Source organism: Physeter macrocephalus, chromosome 4 (assembly GCF_002837175.3).
Source record: "Physeter macrocephalus isolate SW-GA chromosome 4, ASM283717v5, whole genome shotgun sequence".
Taxonomy (NCBI): Eukaryota; Metazoa; Chordata; class Mammalia; order Artiodactyla; family Physeteridae; genus Physeter; species Physeter macrocephalus.
Window position 1 is genome coordinate 112,789,920 of NC_041217.1, and position 18,585 is coordinate 112,808,504.

At 34.5% G+C, this 18,585-nt stretch overlaps 1 protein-coding gene across 9 annotated transcripts in view; it reads right to left on the reverse strand.

The window, feature by feature from the left end:
- Nucleotides 1–18,585, reverse strand: part of ADGRL2 (adhesion G protein-coupled receptor L2) — a 273,375-nt gene that overhangs the window by 81,125 nt on the left and 173,665 nt on the right. For all 9 annotated transcript variants that reach the window (XM_055084505.1, XM_055084500.1, XM_007106416.4 and 6 more), the window contains one exon: nt 7,048–7,261. In XM_055084505.1, coding sequence (XP_054940480.1) covers nt 7,048–7,261 — 214 coding nt within the window. The remainder of the gene's footprint in view (nt 1–7,047; nt 7,262–18,585) is intronic.

Below are 18,585 nucleotides of genomic sequence, written 5' to 3' on the forward strand. Positions count from 1 at the left end.
ATAAAATATGCCAACCCCCTAAAATATTACAGTACATCAAATTAGATGATGGAACAGATTTAGCTAATTTTTCCCTCTAAAAAAGGCGATTAATAAGGAAGGGATGTGAATATCTTAGAAAGATGAGTTTTAAGTTTATTGATACCTATAAAGAGGTCAGGGAACAAAAAATTAACTAAATAAAACCTCTTTTATATAGCTCTGACTTGGATACAAAGTTTCTTTACGAAGACTGAATCATCATTATAAAAGTCGAAAGGGTTGTATGTCAAGGAGAGTATGCCCATACAGAAATCTGTAATCATGAAGTTTGCCAGAGAACACTGGCAGATCTGGGACTACATTTTAATGGATTTTCTTGGTTAAATTCTGAGAATCTTCCAACATGCATCAGTTGTCATATGAAGGTTTTGTGTGGATGTGTGCAAGTATTTAAGTATCTCCTTTCTTTGAATATTTTACATACACTTAATATCTATTAGTATACTTGAAAATAACAAGTATATATACAAAACTAGATAACAGAAAATTTTAAGAATAATTATTAAATATTATTTAAGAATCAATTTTCATGCAACTAGGATATTAATTAATGAGGTTCCAGGTATAGACGATTTGAGGTTTCAGCCTCTGTGGCAAATAAATAACCTTTTTAAAGGCTCACAAAGTAAAAAGAAGGATATTGTGTTGCCATTCCTTCTCAAAGATATTTTAAAAATAAGTGAGGAGAATATACATGCTGCAATGTGGATGAAGCGTTTTGACTGCAATGACAGTTGATTCTCCAAGTGAAACGAGAGAGAGCTATACTAGGATGAGTCCCAAATTCCTCGGCAGTTCCAAAAATCTGTTATTCAATAACTCTTAAAATAGAAGCAATGGCCTATGGTTTTTCCCGCCCATAAAGAGTCCGTATGAGAGTTATGTGCCTTGCTTCGTAGCAAGAAGGGAGGTGAAGAAGCCAATGCACTCATTTTTCCAGTCTCACTCTATAACCTACTGTAATGTAAAGAACCATGGAACAGAAAAAAGTAATGTACATATGTATAAAATAACACATTTCTTCAAATCCTCAGGCACACAAGAAATTATCACCACTTGAACTGCTGTTGGATTAACAATGTTAAATAAAATGTAATTATTATACTTGAAGATAATAAGTTGGGACACTGATAGGTTTAGAAAAGGAAAATTCAAGGATAGAGAAGTTATTGAATGGAGTATAGGATGGGAAAGATTAATCTGGTCCCTACTCTGAGCTTATGTCCATCATCCCAACCTTTGTGGACAAGATCTAGGCTCTTAAATAAGTTTTGGCTCTTACTTAGCTTAATTTAATTAAATTGTTCCCATGTTCTAGAAGCTAGATTGTTTTCCCCTTAAGTTAAAAAAAAATCTCTGAATTATAGTCCTACTTCATAAATCTAGATTATGTATTTATTCCTTGCCTGGATGACTGTGACTAGAGTGGTATCTAATTCATATGGCCTATGCAAGGCTGAATGCTATTTTCTTAACTTCTATCCTGAAACTCTCCTATCCTGAAAAATCCTAATGTGTTCTTTTATTTGAGCTAAATAGAATAAAAATCTTCAGCAGCAGTGAGAAAAAAATGAATCTCTTTTATACTTTACTGTTGGCTTATGAGACACTACCCTCCTGTTCTTGTTCTGATTTGCTTGATGGTAACTTTACCTCTGCCCCTTAAATGCAGGTGTTCTCTAGAGCTTTTTGCACGCTCAAACCACATAACTTCTGTAGGTAATAGCATCCGTTCACCCGTAACTACCAACTATATGTTTATGTTTGCTTCATCTGTATGTTCTTCTTTCAATACTCTTGTGAGTGCCAGATCTGTATAAACAACTGTTTGATGAACTATTTATTTATATTCCACCATGTTTCCCAAATAACTTAAAGGAACTTAAATCGGTAGTTTAACAACCAAAAATATACTGCATTTTTATTTAATAAGTAACCTACTGTAGTTGTGCTATGAGGTTCTAGCCAGTTGGTATCCATAAGTGGGCTAAAAAAAATCGGTTAAAATCTTTGAAGGAATCAGGCTAGTTCCCTAAGTTTAGGACACTATTTTACTTTCCTTGGGCAATTTCAACACACACAAAAAAGGGCCTATCTTTGAATCAATTACACAAAATATACCTTTCCTACTGTAGGGAAAAAACTGAGGCATGTATTCTTACCATCTTCTTGAGAGCATCACATATTACTTTTAGAACCTCTTTGCACTGACAGAGGTACACTGATGTACATCTGATAGTATGAGTTAAGACTCTGAAAAACTAGACCTACCTACGCCCATTAACCTTACATTTAATATTTTTTTAAAACCCAGTAAACATTTACATACTTTCTTACTTTCAGATCTCTTGGCTGGAGTGCTAATAAAAAAAGAAAAACCTAAGGACAATTACAAAGCATAATCTAAGGCACCAAACCACCTTGATGAGAACTGACAAGTTCTTAGAGTGAATAAATGAACAAAGGGACAGTTATAAGCAATACCAGCAGAGGATCTCAGGTACAATTTAGCACACATCACTTTAACTAGATTGTACCCAATGCTACAAAGAAACAGTATTGTTAGCAAAATTCGAATTTACTTATTCATCAAATACTTCAGAGTAGTAATAAGAGGGCTTTTTTTTCTTTGCTTTAATGAATTCAAAGTGTTGAAACTGTTTCATATTTAAGTTACCCCGCTACAATTATCTTCAAAGAGTGCTAAAAAAATTATCTCTAATGGTGATTATTTTATAGAGTATTAAAACACATATCATTTTAGGAAAGAGTTTCATTTCTCACTTTTTAGGATGAGCCATTCAGCGTACTTAAAAGAACAAGTAGAATCAGTTAGTAATAGAGTCTTGGTTTCATACCTTTAAGTGAGCAGGAAATAGAAAACAGAGAATAAATAACAATTATTGATACTTTTACTATCACCACAGTCAAGAATTACATGTGTTTATTTACTTGACTCTCAACTGATGAAGTGATGACGGGGGGCGGGGGGCTGGCGGGGGGGTAGAAAAGCCTTCAATTATAATATAAACATATTTTATGGTATTGAAATTTCTGTGCCTATATCCATTATTATATGTAGAAAACAGGGAGTTTCAAATTTAATAGAAAAATACCTAGTGCTTTTATTTAATTTTTCCAAAGAGAAATCTCCTACATTAAAGAAAAAAAGTCCGATTTTCTACATTATTAACACATTTTTGATGATTATAAATGGAAAAATTTGCCAAATTATTAGGAGTTTGGTGAAAATAACTCTTACTTTATTTGTAAATACTGAAAGACTATCTTTAAATTTAAAAAAATAGGGACAAGTATTCTACACATTCAATAGTTATTCTGTAATAATTCAGCTGCAAAAATATTGTCTACCTATTTTTCTTACAACTATTTCAAACTATGTAATAGTCAAATATGGTGGACTTCCTTTAGGGTTTATAATCTGACATACACAGAATGGAGTACTTATAAATTACCACTATGAAACTCATTTTTAAGTCATCTTAACATTGTCTTCCTTGTCAATAAAGTGTTCATGTTTAAATTGTCATTGTGTTGATTAAATAATTATAAGCCACTAGTATAATACAACAATATAAAAATGGAGTTTCTATAGGCAGTTTTGGAACTAACCCTTTATTTTCCCTAACACACCGTAAATTGTTCAGAGATTTTGATAACAAGGAAATTACAGTATGCTTTCACAGAATTTAAATACCCCAAACTCTAGTTCCTTTAAATGTATTATCAAAAATGTAGCCCTGCTTTTATAACATAATGAAACAATGAAAATAACTTGCTATCTTATCTTGTACATTTCCTATACTATGTAATTACATTTATATTAACAAGTAGGATAAGGCTTATGTGTTGTGCTAAATATTCAGCCATGTATTTAAATGTATAACCCCACAAACAAAAGTAAGTTACCTACAAAGTACAATTCCTCAAGGCCAGCTCCTTTCACACACTCTTTGTACTAACTCCCCCTGCTTTTTTGCCTGTCAGTCTCATAAAAACAGGTAATTGTACATAATCATTTTTCACTTCCTATTTCTCTCTGGCTTACTTCTAGATGCTCATGTGATATCACTACCACTGAACAGTCGGATCAACATATTAAGAATGAATAAATAAATGGTCAATTATCAGGGGTTACCTTTATTGTCTGCCTGTTATAGGCAGTTCTCAATTTTTTAAATACTATGTGCAAATTGTTCTATTACAATTTTATTGGAGCACAGAATCCATTCTTCCAAAGAAGGTATATTATCATACGTAGTTTGTTTCACAAGCCAGATTTCAAATCCTACATAGTCCATAAAGGACTTTCGTTTTTTAAAAAAAAAAAAACAAAAGAAAACAAACAAAAAAAACACAAAAAACCATTATCCAGTACCATTTGTGCAAATAAGATTTTACCTTAATTTTTTAATAACTACCCTTTAAAAACTAAAAATAAAAGCATTTTGATGGAAATCTTTCAAAAGTATTATATATGTCCTCTTGTTTATTAAAAATACCTTGATCAGTATCAACATTAACAAAAAACTTACTATAATCTGCTATCAATAAAAATATGCTAATACCTATTCTGTTTGAAATTAGAGATTTTACAGCAATTGTACCCACACTCTTATAGACTGAATTTTTAAAAAACAGTTTTTCCATTATTTTCTTCATCGCTCTTATCACCTTTAGATGATTTCACTGTGCCTACACTGATCAGACCTCAGTCTAGAAAATTTGCTGCTCTACTTTAAGGTAGACTATCATATAAGCTACAAAACTGGACAGAAGACTGTTTTCAGTGGGGGAAGAGAGGCAGGAGGAGAGGGTGTAAGCTTTGAATAGAAAGATAAAGGGTTTTCCCAGTAAACAAAATACAAAATCAACATTGTATAACTCTGTGAAACTTGTATTCCTTCAGAGAGTCTCTATGTTCCAAATAACTGGGATTGCTGGATATTACTTTCAGTCATAAAGAACACAATTTTAATACCTTACATATAAGAAAACTCTAATTAAGATGCCAAGAGTACCAAAATTTACGAAAAAAAAAGATGCCAAGAATTAGGTGCTCTGTGTTAAGGCAGAGGAAAAGTCCATACCCATTGTCAGCAGTTTTTTGTATTCTATTTACTTGTAGAAACACAACTGTCCAGTTAAGAGATATCATTCATATATTTTATAGTTTATAACACACTTTCCAACACATTATTTTTAAAACACAAAATTAACCAAAATTGGTATATTACCCAAATAACTTTCTTCTTTCCTTCCTTCCTTCCTTCCTTCCTTCCCCCCTCCTCCCTTCCTTCCTATTATCTATATATGAAGAAAGAATGAGCACTATATGTTTTAACTTTCTTAATCTGTTGTTTTTATTTTGTTTGTTTTTCTAAAACTGAAGATCAATAGAAGACAAGCCACAGATTGAGAGGAAATATTTGCAAAAGACATATCTGATAAAGGATTGTTATCCAAAATGTATTTTAAAAAACTCTTAAAGGGAATTCCCTGGCAGTCCAGTGGTTGGGACTACGTGCTTCCACTGCAGGGGGCACAGGTTCGATCCCTGGTCAGGGAACTGGGATCCTGCAAGCCATGCAGCGTGGCCAAAAAAATAAAAATAAATAAAAATAAAAAACTCTTAAAGCTAAACAATAAGAAAACAACCCAATTACAAAAGGGGGCAAAAGACCAGAACAGACACCTCACCAATAAAGATACACAAATGGCAAGTAAGTATATTAAGAGGTGTTCAACATGATATGTCATTGGGGAATTGTAAATTAAAACAATGAGATATCACTATACACCTATTAAACTAGCCGCTGACAATACTGACAAAACACTGACAATACTAAATGCTGGTGAGGGTGTGGAGCAACAGGAACTCTCATTCATTGCCAGTGGGAATGCAAAAGGGTCCAGTCACTTTGGAAGCAGTTTCTTACAAAACTAAACACACTCTTACCATATGATCCAATAAATCATGCTACTTGGTATTTGCCCAAATGAACTGAAAACTTATGTCCACACAAAAACCTGAACAGATGTTCATAGCAGCTTTATTCATAATTGCAATCAAGAAATCCTTCAGTAGGTGAATGGATAAACTGTGGTACATCCAGACTATGGAATATTATTTAACACTAAAAAGAAATGAGCTATTAAGCCATGAAAAGACATGTAGGAAACTTAAGTGCATATTACTAAGTGAAAGAAAGCAATCTGAAAAGGTTACATTCTGTATGATTACAACTATATGACATTCCAGAAGAGGCAAAACTGTAGAAAATAAAAAGATCAGTGGTTGCCAGGGGTTAGATGGAGGGAGGAATGAGTAGGTGGAGCACAAAGGATTTTTAGGTCAGTGAAACTGTTCTGTATGATATTACAATGGTGAATAAGTGTCATTATAAATTTGTCAAAACCCACAGAATGTACAACAACAAGAGTAAACCCTAATGCAAACTGAGGACTTCGGGGGATAATGATGTATCAATGTGAGTTCATCTACTATAACGAATGTACCACCATGGTGGGGGATGTCAGGATGTCAATGGTTAGGGAGGTCTTGCACGTGTGGAGATGGAGTATGATAATTCTGCTCATTTTTGCTGAAAAAATAAAGTTTACTAATTTAAAAAAAATAAGGAGCAACTGTTGCCAAAGACCCAGACATTTAAACATTCTTGATATTATAAAATATTTCAAAATTTTGAAGGCTTAAAAAACAAGATTACATTTCAATTACTTTTATTTTATGATGTATAATAAAACATGTAATACATATTCCTTCTATATAAAAATGATATAGAGATTTAAATGTTGCTGAAATATTATAAAGGAGAAATCAACATTAGTAGGTAAAACCCTAACTCAGTTTAATGAATAGGCTGAGATATGCACTGTATCTATCCAGTCTGGAGTTATGATAATACTTTTACGAATTTGGATGTAGTAACTAAAATGGGATAATAACACGTGAACATTTACCTTTGAGTCATAATTTTGAAGGCATCTGGGAGGTAGCAGTCTGTATTCTCCATCTGAAATGGGTCAGCGTCACAAATCTTGTCGTCTGTCCGACCATAGTTAGCGCTCTCAATCATGATGACATCACTGCCGGGACATCGTAGATCTATAGAATAACCTTCACAGGATAATTCTCTACGAACTAACCCAAATGGTAAAGCTGCTCTGCTGAAACCTTAAAAAAGAAAAAAAAATTAACTCATTTATGAAGTATATTGTTTTAATAAGGCATTTTCAAGTAATATGAGTCATGTCTATATCCAAGAGATGTCATACAAAGTATGTTTTTCAAGCCATCATTCATACATTTATTCACTAATTCTCTGGATCTTTACTATGAATCACTTATTATTAAATTTTCAATATATATCTTTAGCTGGATTATTCATCTGTATAAGACAATTTTAAATTACTTTAATAAAATATTTTCTGTATAACCTAGTCACAATCAGAAACTAAGTGGCCCTTTTTGAGTAAACCCAAAGAAAAATGACACATTCGATCAATGGATTTATAAAGAGTGACAAGATATACAAATACAGAATGCAACAATTAATAAAGAATGGTTTTCATTTATAAATGAAATCAAAGCTCTGCTATACAGGACACTGCCCTTACTTACCCATTTAATGTAGACATATTAATTGCTGTTAATAGAATTATCTTAAAAATACATTTGTCTTAGCGTCTCCCAAAATAACTAAGACACTGTGACAGTATCATACTTATGGCACAATAACTTATTTCAATTTGTAGACTCTTTACTGAAAACTGACATAAATGAAAGGATTCAACAGATGGGCATTCAAAGGAGCCAGCACTGCTCCACTCCAGTCCAAAAAGCTGAAACCCTCAAAAGGGGCAAAATTTCTGAGATTCAGTTTTGTCATTTACAAAATGGAGATGAAACATCTATGATGTTATTATTTTTCCTACCTGTGTGACTCTAAAATGAGATAATGTACAGAAAAGCACTTAATAGAAAGTGCCATATGAACTTATGTATGGTGTATTAGGAGGAATGTAGATAACCACTGTTTATGAGTGCTATAAAAAAATTCCAAATAGAATAAGAAATTAGAATTGTAGGTTTTAATCACGGTTTTCAACCAGGGGTCCTCTAAAGTAGTAACAGAGCATAGAACAAAGGTAAAAGCAGAGAAAGCCAAGAACTATGTGTGGGAGAAGCACATCTCTGTATGCTGGTGTGCTACCTATGGGTTACCTACCATATTAAAAACTTCTAAACTGACCCAATTTTTTATTTCAGTTCTCTAACTTGTTGCCATCTATAGCATTTCTTTTATAAAAGACTAGCATTAATTTCAGTATTTTTTTTTATCTCTATCCTTTGAATTACTCTGCATCACATGAGTTATCCCTTATATCCCTTTTTACTGGAAAAAAAAAATGACATTCACAAGTAAACTGTTCCAAGACATAAGCTTCTAAGTTGAAGAGCTAGGTTCTGTCCAGGTCAATCCAATACTAAAACCTGTTCTCTTTAACTATTACACAATGTCTCTCACTAATACAATGAAATAAACAGTCTCCTGGATAAACATGCATCTTCTTCCTAAGATGCAAATAATCCTGCAAAAGGATTAGTTAGTGGGTTGCACCTTGGTATGATTTAGAAAATCAGCAATTCTCAAACTTGGCTGAGTTCTCAGTTCTACTGAGAAAACTAAAAATGTAACTGGGATGGAGAGAGAAGAAAAGGACACAGTTTAGAGCACAGAAATCTTCAGGGGATTGAGGCAAACGCCAACCTTGGTAGGTTTTCACTAAGAAGATTTCTGGTCTTACGAGATTACTAAAAGAGAAGTGCACTATCAATGAAGAAGGAATACAGAAATGGAGCTATGCAATATCATGACAAACAGTAAAGGGTCCAACCTTTCAACCTTTTTCCAAGTTCATAAATAAACTTTTACATATGTTATTGCTTTCTTCCATTTGCTGATCCTGTACTGCTTATACAAATAATTCAGCTTAAACTAGTATTATATTTGTTTTAAATTAAAATATGTTTTAGGGCTTCAGAAGCGGACACATTTCTGTGGCAAAAAGCTGTGTGAAAATTCCAACAAGTGACATCATATAAAATTTTGGAGCACTGCATATTTTAAAGCCAGAGATGATTTGCAATTATAATTCCTTGTAAATCATATTATTAGAGAATATTAAAAATATGAGAAAATGTTATTATAAGACTGACTTGGAGCCAAAATTCACAAGTTGTAGTATTTGTCAAAAATATAGAATTGATTCTGAAGCACTGTGGTTTTTAACTTGAGCTCCTTAATTTTTGTTGTTGATAGTTTGCAGGATTATAGTTATGGTTCTAAGTGAATTTTCCTTTGCTTTTGAAAGATATTTGAGAAGTTGCAGAAGTCTTGCTGTTTTGATAATTCAGAGAAAGGATTTTTTTTTTAATTTTTTATTTTTTTTAATTTTTTTGCAGTACGCGGGCCTCTCACTGTTGTGGCCTCTCCCGTTGCGTAGCACAGGCTCCGGACACACAGGCTCAGCGGCCATGGCTCACGGGCCCAGCCACTCTGTGGCATGTGGGATCTTCCCGGACCGGGGCACGAACCCGTGTCCCCTACATCGGCAGGCAGACTCTCAACCACTGCGCCACCAGGGAAGCCCTTCTTCAAATATTTTTTTGGTGATATATTTCAAATATCTTTTGGAAAAAGGAACCTCAGAAATTACAGTAATCTTGCTTGGCTTCTTTCGACTGTTACAATACCTCCACCAAGATTCCCAGCTTTTCCATTCACTTTGATTCTCTCCTGAAAAAACTGCTCAAGATTGGCGGCATCCATGATTCCATCTTCTACAGGATGGGTACAGTCAAGAGTAAACTTCAGGACCTGCTTCTTTTTTTTTGCCCCCCTTCGCCACAAGCTTTATCACGGGTGCCATGGCAGCAGCGGATGGCAGAAAGCACAAATTTTTAAGAAAAGTGTAAATTGTTATGATTTCTTTGGCCACTTCTCCCCTATTTTCCTGAGAACTTCAAGGGGTATGGCTTCGAACTCTTCCACTAGCAATGGGACTTCAAAGAAGTTTGGAAAGTCTTAAATAAAACTATTGCAATTAATATTAATTTTTAAAATTCAACATTTTCACTAAGTAAATCTTATGAAAAGGCAGAACAAAACTTATTCCTAAAAACACTTATTTACACCTTTATTTATATCACATTAATGACTTACTATACTGAGTCACAGGAAGAAATCATCACAGCTATCAGTACCATTTCTTAACTGCACTTTCTTCCTTTGTACACGAATTCATCCTTAATTGCTTAATTGCACATTTTTAAAAGGACTTTTTAAAATCACTGGCTAAGAGTATATGACTGACTCCCAAATATGACTTTGCATCAGAGTCATCTGGTAAGTATTTTTTAAAAGACATATCTGCAAGCCCGAATCCAGCCCTACTGAATCAGAATATCTGGGTTCAGATGAAGGTAGGATACCTGTATTTGGGGAATAAAATTTATTTATTTGCAACACAGATACAATAACTAAGACATGCCAAGAATTACTCCAAGGCCCTTTAAAATAGATTTTCTCTATTATATATTTGTTAAGTCGTCATCATATTTCCTCTTAATTCTCTAATACAGTTTTACTTTAATCTTTGAACATATTCATAATGGCCACTCTGAAATGTTTATCCGCTAAATCTAACATCCAGGACCACAACAGAGGCAGTTTCTATTGAATGGTTTTTCTCTTAAGTATGGTCAACTTTCCTGTTTCTCTGCATTAGCTTGCAAATTTTTTGTTGTTGTTGAAAACCAGACATTTAAAATAATACACTGTTAGCTACTCTAGATTCCTTTCCCCTGAGAATTGTTGCTGTTGTGATATTTTCTTTTTAGCATTCTGACTGAATTTAATCTGCTGATTCTGTCTTCCCCTGTACTTTGCAGCTGCTGTGTGTCTCTGTTCATTGTTGTTGTTATTTTAATTCTTATTTTTATTTTCTAGCTTGACTTCCTAGGGATCACACCTATCTCTGAATATCTTAGTGATCAGCCAATGACTGAGCAAAGACTGCACAAAAACCATGAACCCATAATAAGGTCTCCACCCTCTGCTGATTGACCTATATGTTAGGGAGAGTTCAAAGTTCAAGCAGTTTTCAAGTCAGCCTTGGTTATTTACTTTCTGCCACGTCCCCTCGCATATCCTCTGCTGTGTGTGTAGCTTCTCAGTCAGTCAAGAACGCAGAGAACGTTTGGCTCTTTCATTTCCAAGGTTTCCTGGTTATGTTTCAGACTGGCACTCAAGTCTCCCCACCTGGGACCACAACGTCAGGTTAGCAAGAGCTAGGGGTCTTCCCCATCTGTTTTCCACAGTGTGTACTACTTTTACTGACAACACTGCTGGGCATGGGTTTCCACACTCTACTCTAAATCAAGCCAACTCTCCCTGGCAGCTCAGTCACAGATTTTCAAGGCCAGCCTTGCTCTGACTAAACTAACCACAATGACATAGCCAAAGAGTGCAGGGTGGGGGGAGGAGCAGCCCCAGGCTAGAAGGCTTTAAACTTGAACTGTGGGCACCAGAAGTTCCATCATTTTTTTTTTTTTTTTTTTTAAAGAAATCCTTCCCAATTTCTTATTTGGCTCTGGTTAATTTCCAGGACCCTAAAATGGTGGTTGTTGACAATTTTGTTCAGTTTTATACTTGTTTGGGGGAAGAGGATTTGCCACCCTCTTCACCCCATCATCACTAGAAGTCCCTCTGAGGACTTTACAAATATATACTGACTACAAATCCTCATAACAACCATATGAGATACGTATTATTATTATCACTATTTTACAAAGGAAGAAATTGAGGCACAGAAAAATTATGTTTTCCAAAATCACACATCCAATAAGAATGAAATCAAGGTTTGAAACCTAATACTTCAGCTCCCAAACTCATGTTTTTCAATGTTACTTTAATGCCTCTCCAAATGATAATGACACTTAGCAGCAGGTTGGGGACCCCTGTTGTACAGAACAGTTAGGGTGTACTGGGTGCCTCTAGTCCTAGAGGAACAAGGGCAAGAAAGGAAATAGTTGTCTGATGGTCAAGTAGTCAATGAAATTGCTGTCAACAAAATCAACATAAAGAAATGCCAAAATTAAAGCTCTTTAATCACACTATTACTATGACATTTATTCTAAGCTGTACTCTCAATATATTTCTATTTCAACAAAGAAAAAAAAAAAGCATCCCAACAAAGTGTAATCCAATCCACTGACAATCGAAGAAAAAACCTGTGGGAGGCTCTGTGAGCAAAAAATCAATATTGCAGCTTTGTGCTGTGCAAATGTGAACACTGCCAAATAGTGGTGCTTAGAGTAAAATGAACTGTTTTGCTCCATTTTCTCCACTCTGAACAAATGACTTTGAAGATACTTTTTCCCTCCCAAGCTATAAAATGTCAAGCAATAACTCTGTGCTTTAGGCTAGTGACTGGAATAAACACCTCCTGTCAACAGGTGCAGTGACTTAGGACTGAAATCTTTCATATTCAGGGAATAACTCCTAATAAACAGATGTACTGCTTGCTATGAGATGGGAATTTGTAAGACCAGAATTGGAATTCTAACATTGGATTTCACATCATTTATGAGCATTTTTGCAAGAAAATATGCTACTCTGGCAATAAATAGTATACTGCTATAAGCTTATGCCTGTGGTGGACTTCAAACTCTTGTAGGAACATTTTGCTTTTCTAACACTGTCTCCCTCAGTCTGCTCTTTGGACATTTCTGTAAAATCATACATTCCAATAAAAGACTTCTTTTTAAGCTACAATATAAAAACTTCAACTTTTCTGGTACTGTTTTCCTTAATTACTTTGAAATGAACCCTGTCATGTATGCCCTGCTCATGCCAGCTAGGGTCCCAGTAAGCACCACTCCTTTTGATTATCACGGTCCTCTATGGGACTGAGGCTGTGACTTCAAGCTCTACAGAAACATTAACTCAGACCATCGTCTATTACCAGTGATGGAATATGCAATCTCCGATTTACTTCTGTTTATATATGCTAATAAGATTTCTTCCTAAAAGGGAAATAAGAAAAATACTTAATGAGGAGGGGAGCATGATTTCCACCAGGCTAAACTCTAGTTTAGAAGCTTCCAGAAAACTTATTTCCATTTCATTTTAATTTAGGTGAAAAGTCAGTGTTCAAAGTAAACCTAAAAGATAAATTATTTCACTAATAGTTCAACTTTTTCAATTTATCTCTGCATATTCATGAGATTATAACAAACTTTTTAAAATCAAGGATGTATAATAAAACTTACCTTTGTATACTAAAAGGCAGTATTGTTAACTCATTCCATTTAAGTTTGCAGAATGTCACTCTATTGTTTTAGTTACTCTATTAGTCCATTTTAAGAGATAGCTTTATCAATCAAACCCTAAAATATCTAATGTTTTGTGTTCATTAACATATAATTCTTTAACCTGTCAGTATTATGTGAGGATCCTAAACCGTGGCATGTGCACAGTAAAAAAAACTACTTTCACCTTTGAACTTGTGTTCATGCCAAGAACAAAGAAAATAAAGGAATGCAATGTCATTTTCCAGCACCCAGGCCTTGAAAATGTAGCAATTTGTGTGTTAAGTAAACTTGGTTAGCATGAAACACAAATCAAATCCTTACAAAAATATAAAGTTCTTGCAAAAGAAAGTGTTCAAACAATTTAAGGTCATGTAACTACAAAATAGTCAACTCACCATATATGTGTGACATGCCTTAGCTTCTTGGGTCTTTCTGGTTTACAAAACATTTTTTTCTATTTTGGATATATTTTAAATTATGAAGCACTTCAAACAAAAAAATTTTTAGAAGAATGTTTACAGTTTCAAGTAAGATCAATTTATACACAAAATACTAAGATTTACATTGGAATACCCAAAAATTCTTAATAAATAAATGCATGATAAAAAATTAATACATAATTAAATCCAATTACATAAACAGCAAGGGAAAAAACTTTACCTCTGTGATTTGTTAAAAGGAACAAAATTCTGGACACTTTGGACACTCAAAACGTAAAAATATACTGCAAGAATGCCATCAGCTATTAGGTTCAAATATGACTACTAAAAAGCCTCTCAATATTTTAAGGAGAAAGTACGCATTATAAGTCCTTCAAAACATTTGGAGACTAAATTCCTTATTAGAAAGAAATTGATCTCTCCCACTTAAAAACCTGTAAATTATCTGGCACTGATTAATAATTCACAAGTGCCATTAAAATACAGCAATTTAAAAATTATAAATTACTCAGTTTAATACTGAACTTTAAAAGAAAAATTCCTGGTAAACATGTCTATTAAGAATAATATATGCCACAGACAGACGCTTTTAATAGTCTCAGCATATAGCTAGCTATAACTTCTTGAAAGTTCACAAACATACAATACTTTCATTCTGATCTACTTTTAAATATTAGTGAATTTTGTATTAAGCCTCAATATTACCCTTACTACTCAGTGCCTATGCCCTCTGCACAGGATGTTCTACCCATTTTTCTCTTAGGAAACAATTAATTTTCTCCAAAATCCAGTTCAAAGCTTCCCTAACAGTGGGGAATGAAGAACCTGAGCTCACGTTTGGGTCATCTATTTTCTTTCTTCCAATAAATATTTATGAGCGCCTACTATGTGCCTAGCACTCTTCCACACACTTGGGATATAACAGTGAAAAAAATGACAATGATCCCTGTGTCTGGGTAGCTTCCATAGGGAGTGAGTTCTCCTTGAGGAAAGATATCATCCACCATTATAATGCCAAGCCTAATAAAGAGTCAGTTTACAGTGGTCTTTTTATAGTGGACATAAAATAAAGACATGCTAAAACAATAGGTGTGGGGCTTCCCTGGTGGCGCAGTGGTTGCGCGTCCGCCTGCCAATGCAGGGGAACTGGGTTCGCGCCCCGGTCTGGGAGGCATCCCACATGCCGCGGAGCGGCTGGGCCCGTGAGCCATGGCCGCTGGGCCTGCGCGTCCGGAGCCTGTGCTCCGCAACGGGAGAGGCCGCGACAGAGGGAGGCCCGCATACCACAAAAAAAAAAAAAAAAAGAAAAAAAAAAACAAACAAACACAAAAAAAAAAACCAATAGGTGTAGGAATGAAATGAGTGCATGAACAATTATGAGCTCCACTATCAGAGCAGGCAATATGTTCTTTACTTATATTCCTCTCCTACTGAATGCTGAGCTGCTGAATAGAAAGTGAAGCTTATTTATTTTTGTATCCTTAGTTTCCAACAGTGCATGGTACATAGTCAGCAATCACCTTTTGCTTAATTTTATTTTATACCTTAATTCCTTGTACAAAAAGTTGTCAAATATACCCAAGAACATAAATGAAGATGCTTGTTTTTTTGTTTTTTGGTTGTTTTTTTTTTGCTGTATGCAGGCCTCTCACTGTTGTGGCCTCTCTGGTTGCGGAGCACAGGCTCCGGACGCGCAGGCTCAGCGGCCATGGCTCACGGGCCCAGCCGCTCCGTGGCACGTGGGATCCTCCCGGACCGGGGCACGAACCCGTGTCCCCTGCATCGGCAGGCGGACTCTCAACCACTGCGTCACCAGGGAAGCCCAAAGATGTTTTTATAGAGGGGGAGAAAACACACACACCCCAATTTTATCTTTTTATATATGTTAGTTTTAAAGTTTCTAGTTTTGAAGTTTAAGCTATGTACATTATCAGGAAATGTTGTATTTAAAACATTTATGTTGTATTTAAAACATTTTTATTTAAAAAAACGTTTTTTAATAAAAAAAATATATATATAAATGTAACAAAGATGACATCTTCACCGGAGTCTCCAAATCAGTGGGACTCAACTATGAAATGCACCCTTAAAAGACTGACCACCTGCTAGAGTTAAAAATCATCCAGGAGTTGTGGTCACTGGTCATGTAAAAGCATCACAAAAACCAGAATAGCAACTTTACCACTCCCCTTTTTCTTCCCTCAAGGAAATACTAAACACTTAACATTTATTATTTATTTAATATTTAATATTAATATTTATTATTTTTAATAACTAGTTTAAACCAGTTTAACATTAAGAAGTTACTATCGGAAATGCAATTTCTCCATCATTTACATTGCACTATCAAATCAAAATTCATAAGTAATTCTGTATAAAGTATTCACTGACAACAAAAACAACAAAAAAAAACTAGAGAATAATCACAGAATAAGTAAGAAAATAATTTCATCGTCTCTTCTGGTACAACAATTTATTTCTACTTCCACATTGATTATTTACTATAATCTTCTAGCAATTTTATTTTTTTTATTACCCTTCCTGTTATCAGAAATTCCATTACCTCCCCTCACCCACCCAACCTCAGAACATATGTTCTTAAAAGCAGTTAAACAAAGCAACAATACAAAAATATGAGTCTCGTTCCTTCATCCAGTGGCTCACCCCAAGCCATACCGGCTAAAGGATTCTATTCCTTTCCTGTCACGGTATTAGTCTGATGAATACAACTACCTAGGAGTGGAGACCTCATTTAAAGTATTCCCCAGGCAGGTCTCCCAGATCAGAAAGTCAAATTTCAGATTCTAAGTTTTTTTGTTAATACCTTGTATTCAAACATAAACGATATGAAAAAAAAAAAAAAACGAAACCCCCAAGAAGCTATTAACCATAATTTCATTTTTTAAAAGGTACATTTAAGTTGAATCACAAGAGGTACAACAATGTATATAAGACTTCCATGTCAATTAACTTTTATTTGGTAACAATAAACTCTAAAGATGTTAATTTACCAGTGTTACAACCGGCTTCCTCATTAAAGTTATCTATAAGGGGGCCAATTAATACCAATCCTAAAGCTTATTTAACTACACAGAAACTTCAGGAAACCACCCACTCATTTCTCTCTTTCCCAAACAGGAATCCAAAGGTAATCACATTCAACTGCTGACTCAAACAAGTGTCCTAGAAGAGAAAGGCATTATATCTCCACATACATTCCTATGAGGTATTTATTTCTCACTTCAGGTAGGAAAGATTAGCACAGCCTGAAACCAGTCTCAACTCTTATCTTGACTTTTCACGAACTGTTACCCCCACTAACCACTAACACTTCGGTCACTTAAAATATGTCAGGCATTTAACCTTTTCCCCACCGAAGAAGGGAGAAATTTCATGTCTTTCTTCCTACATGCCATAAAAGGCACTCTTTCCCTAAAACCTCAAAGGACTTTAGGAAGTTAGGGCTTTTTAAAAAAAATTTATTTAACTGAACACACTAATACTATCGAAGATGACACAAATGCTTTTCTGCTAGAAGTGAGAAGGCATCTTCCAATAGTGTTTTAGAAAGAGAAATTCTTACTGAGGTCCTTTCCCATCTCAAAAAAATAACTCATAAGACCAAAGTTGACTTATTTAGTTTCCTCCCTTTTCCCCAAAATAATGCTTAAAATTTTATTCTAAACTATACCACAGGGACTTCCCTGGCAGTCCAGTGGTTAAGACTGCACCTTCCAATACAGGGGGTGCGGGTTTAATCCCTGGTTGGGGAGCTAAGATCCCATATGCTTCGTGGCCAAAAAACCAAAACATAAAACAGAAGCTATATTGTAACAAATTCAATAAAGACTTTAAAAATGGTCCACATCAAGAAAAACTTTTCAAAAAATAAATTAAAAAAATAAAATATACTACATACATGGAATTTCTGAAACCCCAAACAAGACTGTAACTAAGATGTAACTCTTTCTTTATAAATAAAGGCTATTTTTTATCTCATGAACAAGTTGTAAAGATAAATTTCTAAAAGATATACAGAGCTATTGGAGTAACTAACCAAGTGGGTAATAAGATGTATAAAACAAAAATTAAAAGATTTACTCCAGTGAACACTGTACTACTGCGCTTACATTTTTCAATGCTCCTGGACCAATTAAAAACTGCAAAATAAATGAAACCAAATGCAGTCGTGAACCCATTTTTGTGAACTTCAATTCAAAATGCAAACTCAAAATAATCAAAACCACCTCCAAATGGAAAATAGCATTTCAACGTTATCTCTTACTAACATCTTTGGCAGCCCCACCTACACACATTTATTGCTCATTCATTCATCCACTTGTATTTGTGTCCTTAGTACATTCTAATTTCTCCACCAGGCTATTCTGAGATAAGCCACAGAAACTCGTAATTCCTGAAAACAAAAAAAAAAAAGGAGAGAAGAAACTTGAAATTCTCAAGTTGGAGGCAACTCCACCCCTTCCACAAACTACAGAAAGCCCACTCAATGACAGAAGTTCTCCCTGACAAAAGAGATGACTTACAGAAGAAAGTATTCTACTGTGATACTCTGAGTGAAAACAGAAACTGCTTCCCCAAATGGTATGAAGGTTATCATATAATTCCTTAAATGACAATATAATGATCTTGATTTCATGGGTGGTTTCGGTGTTATTATTT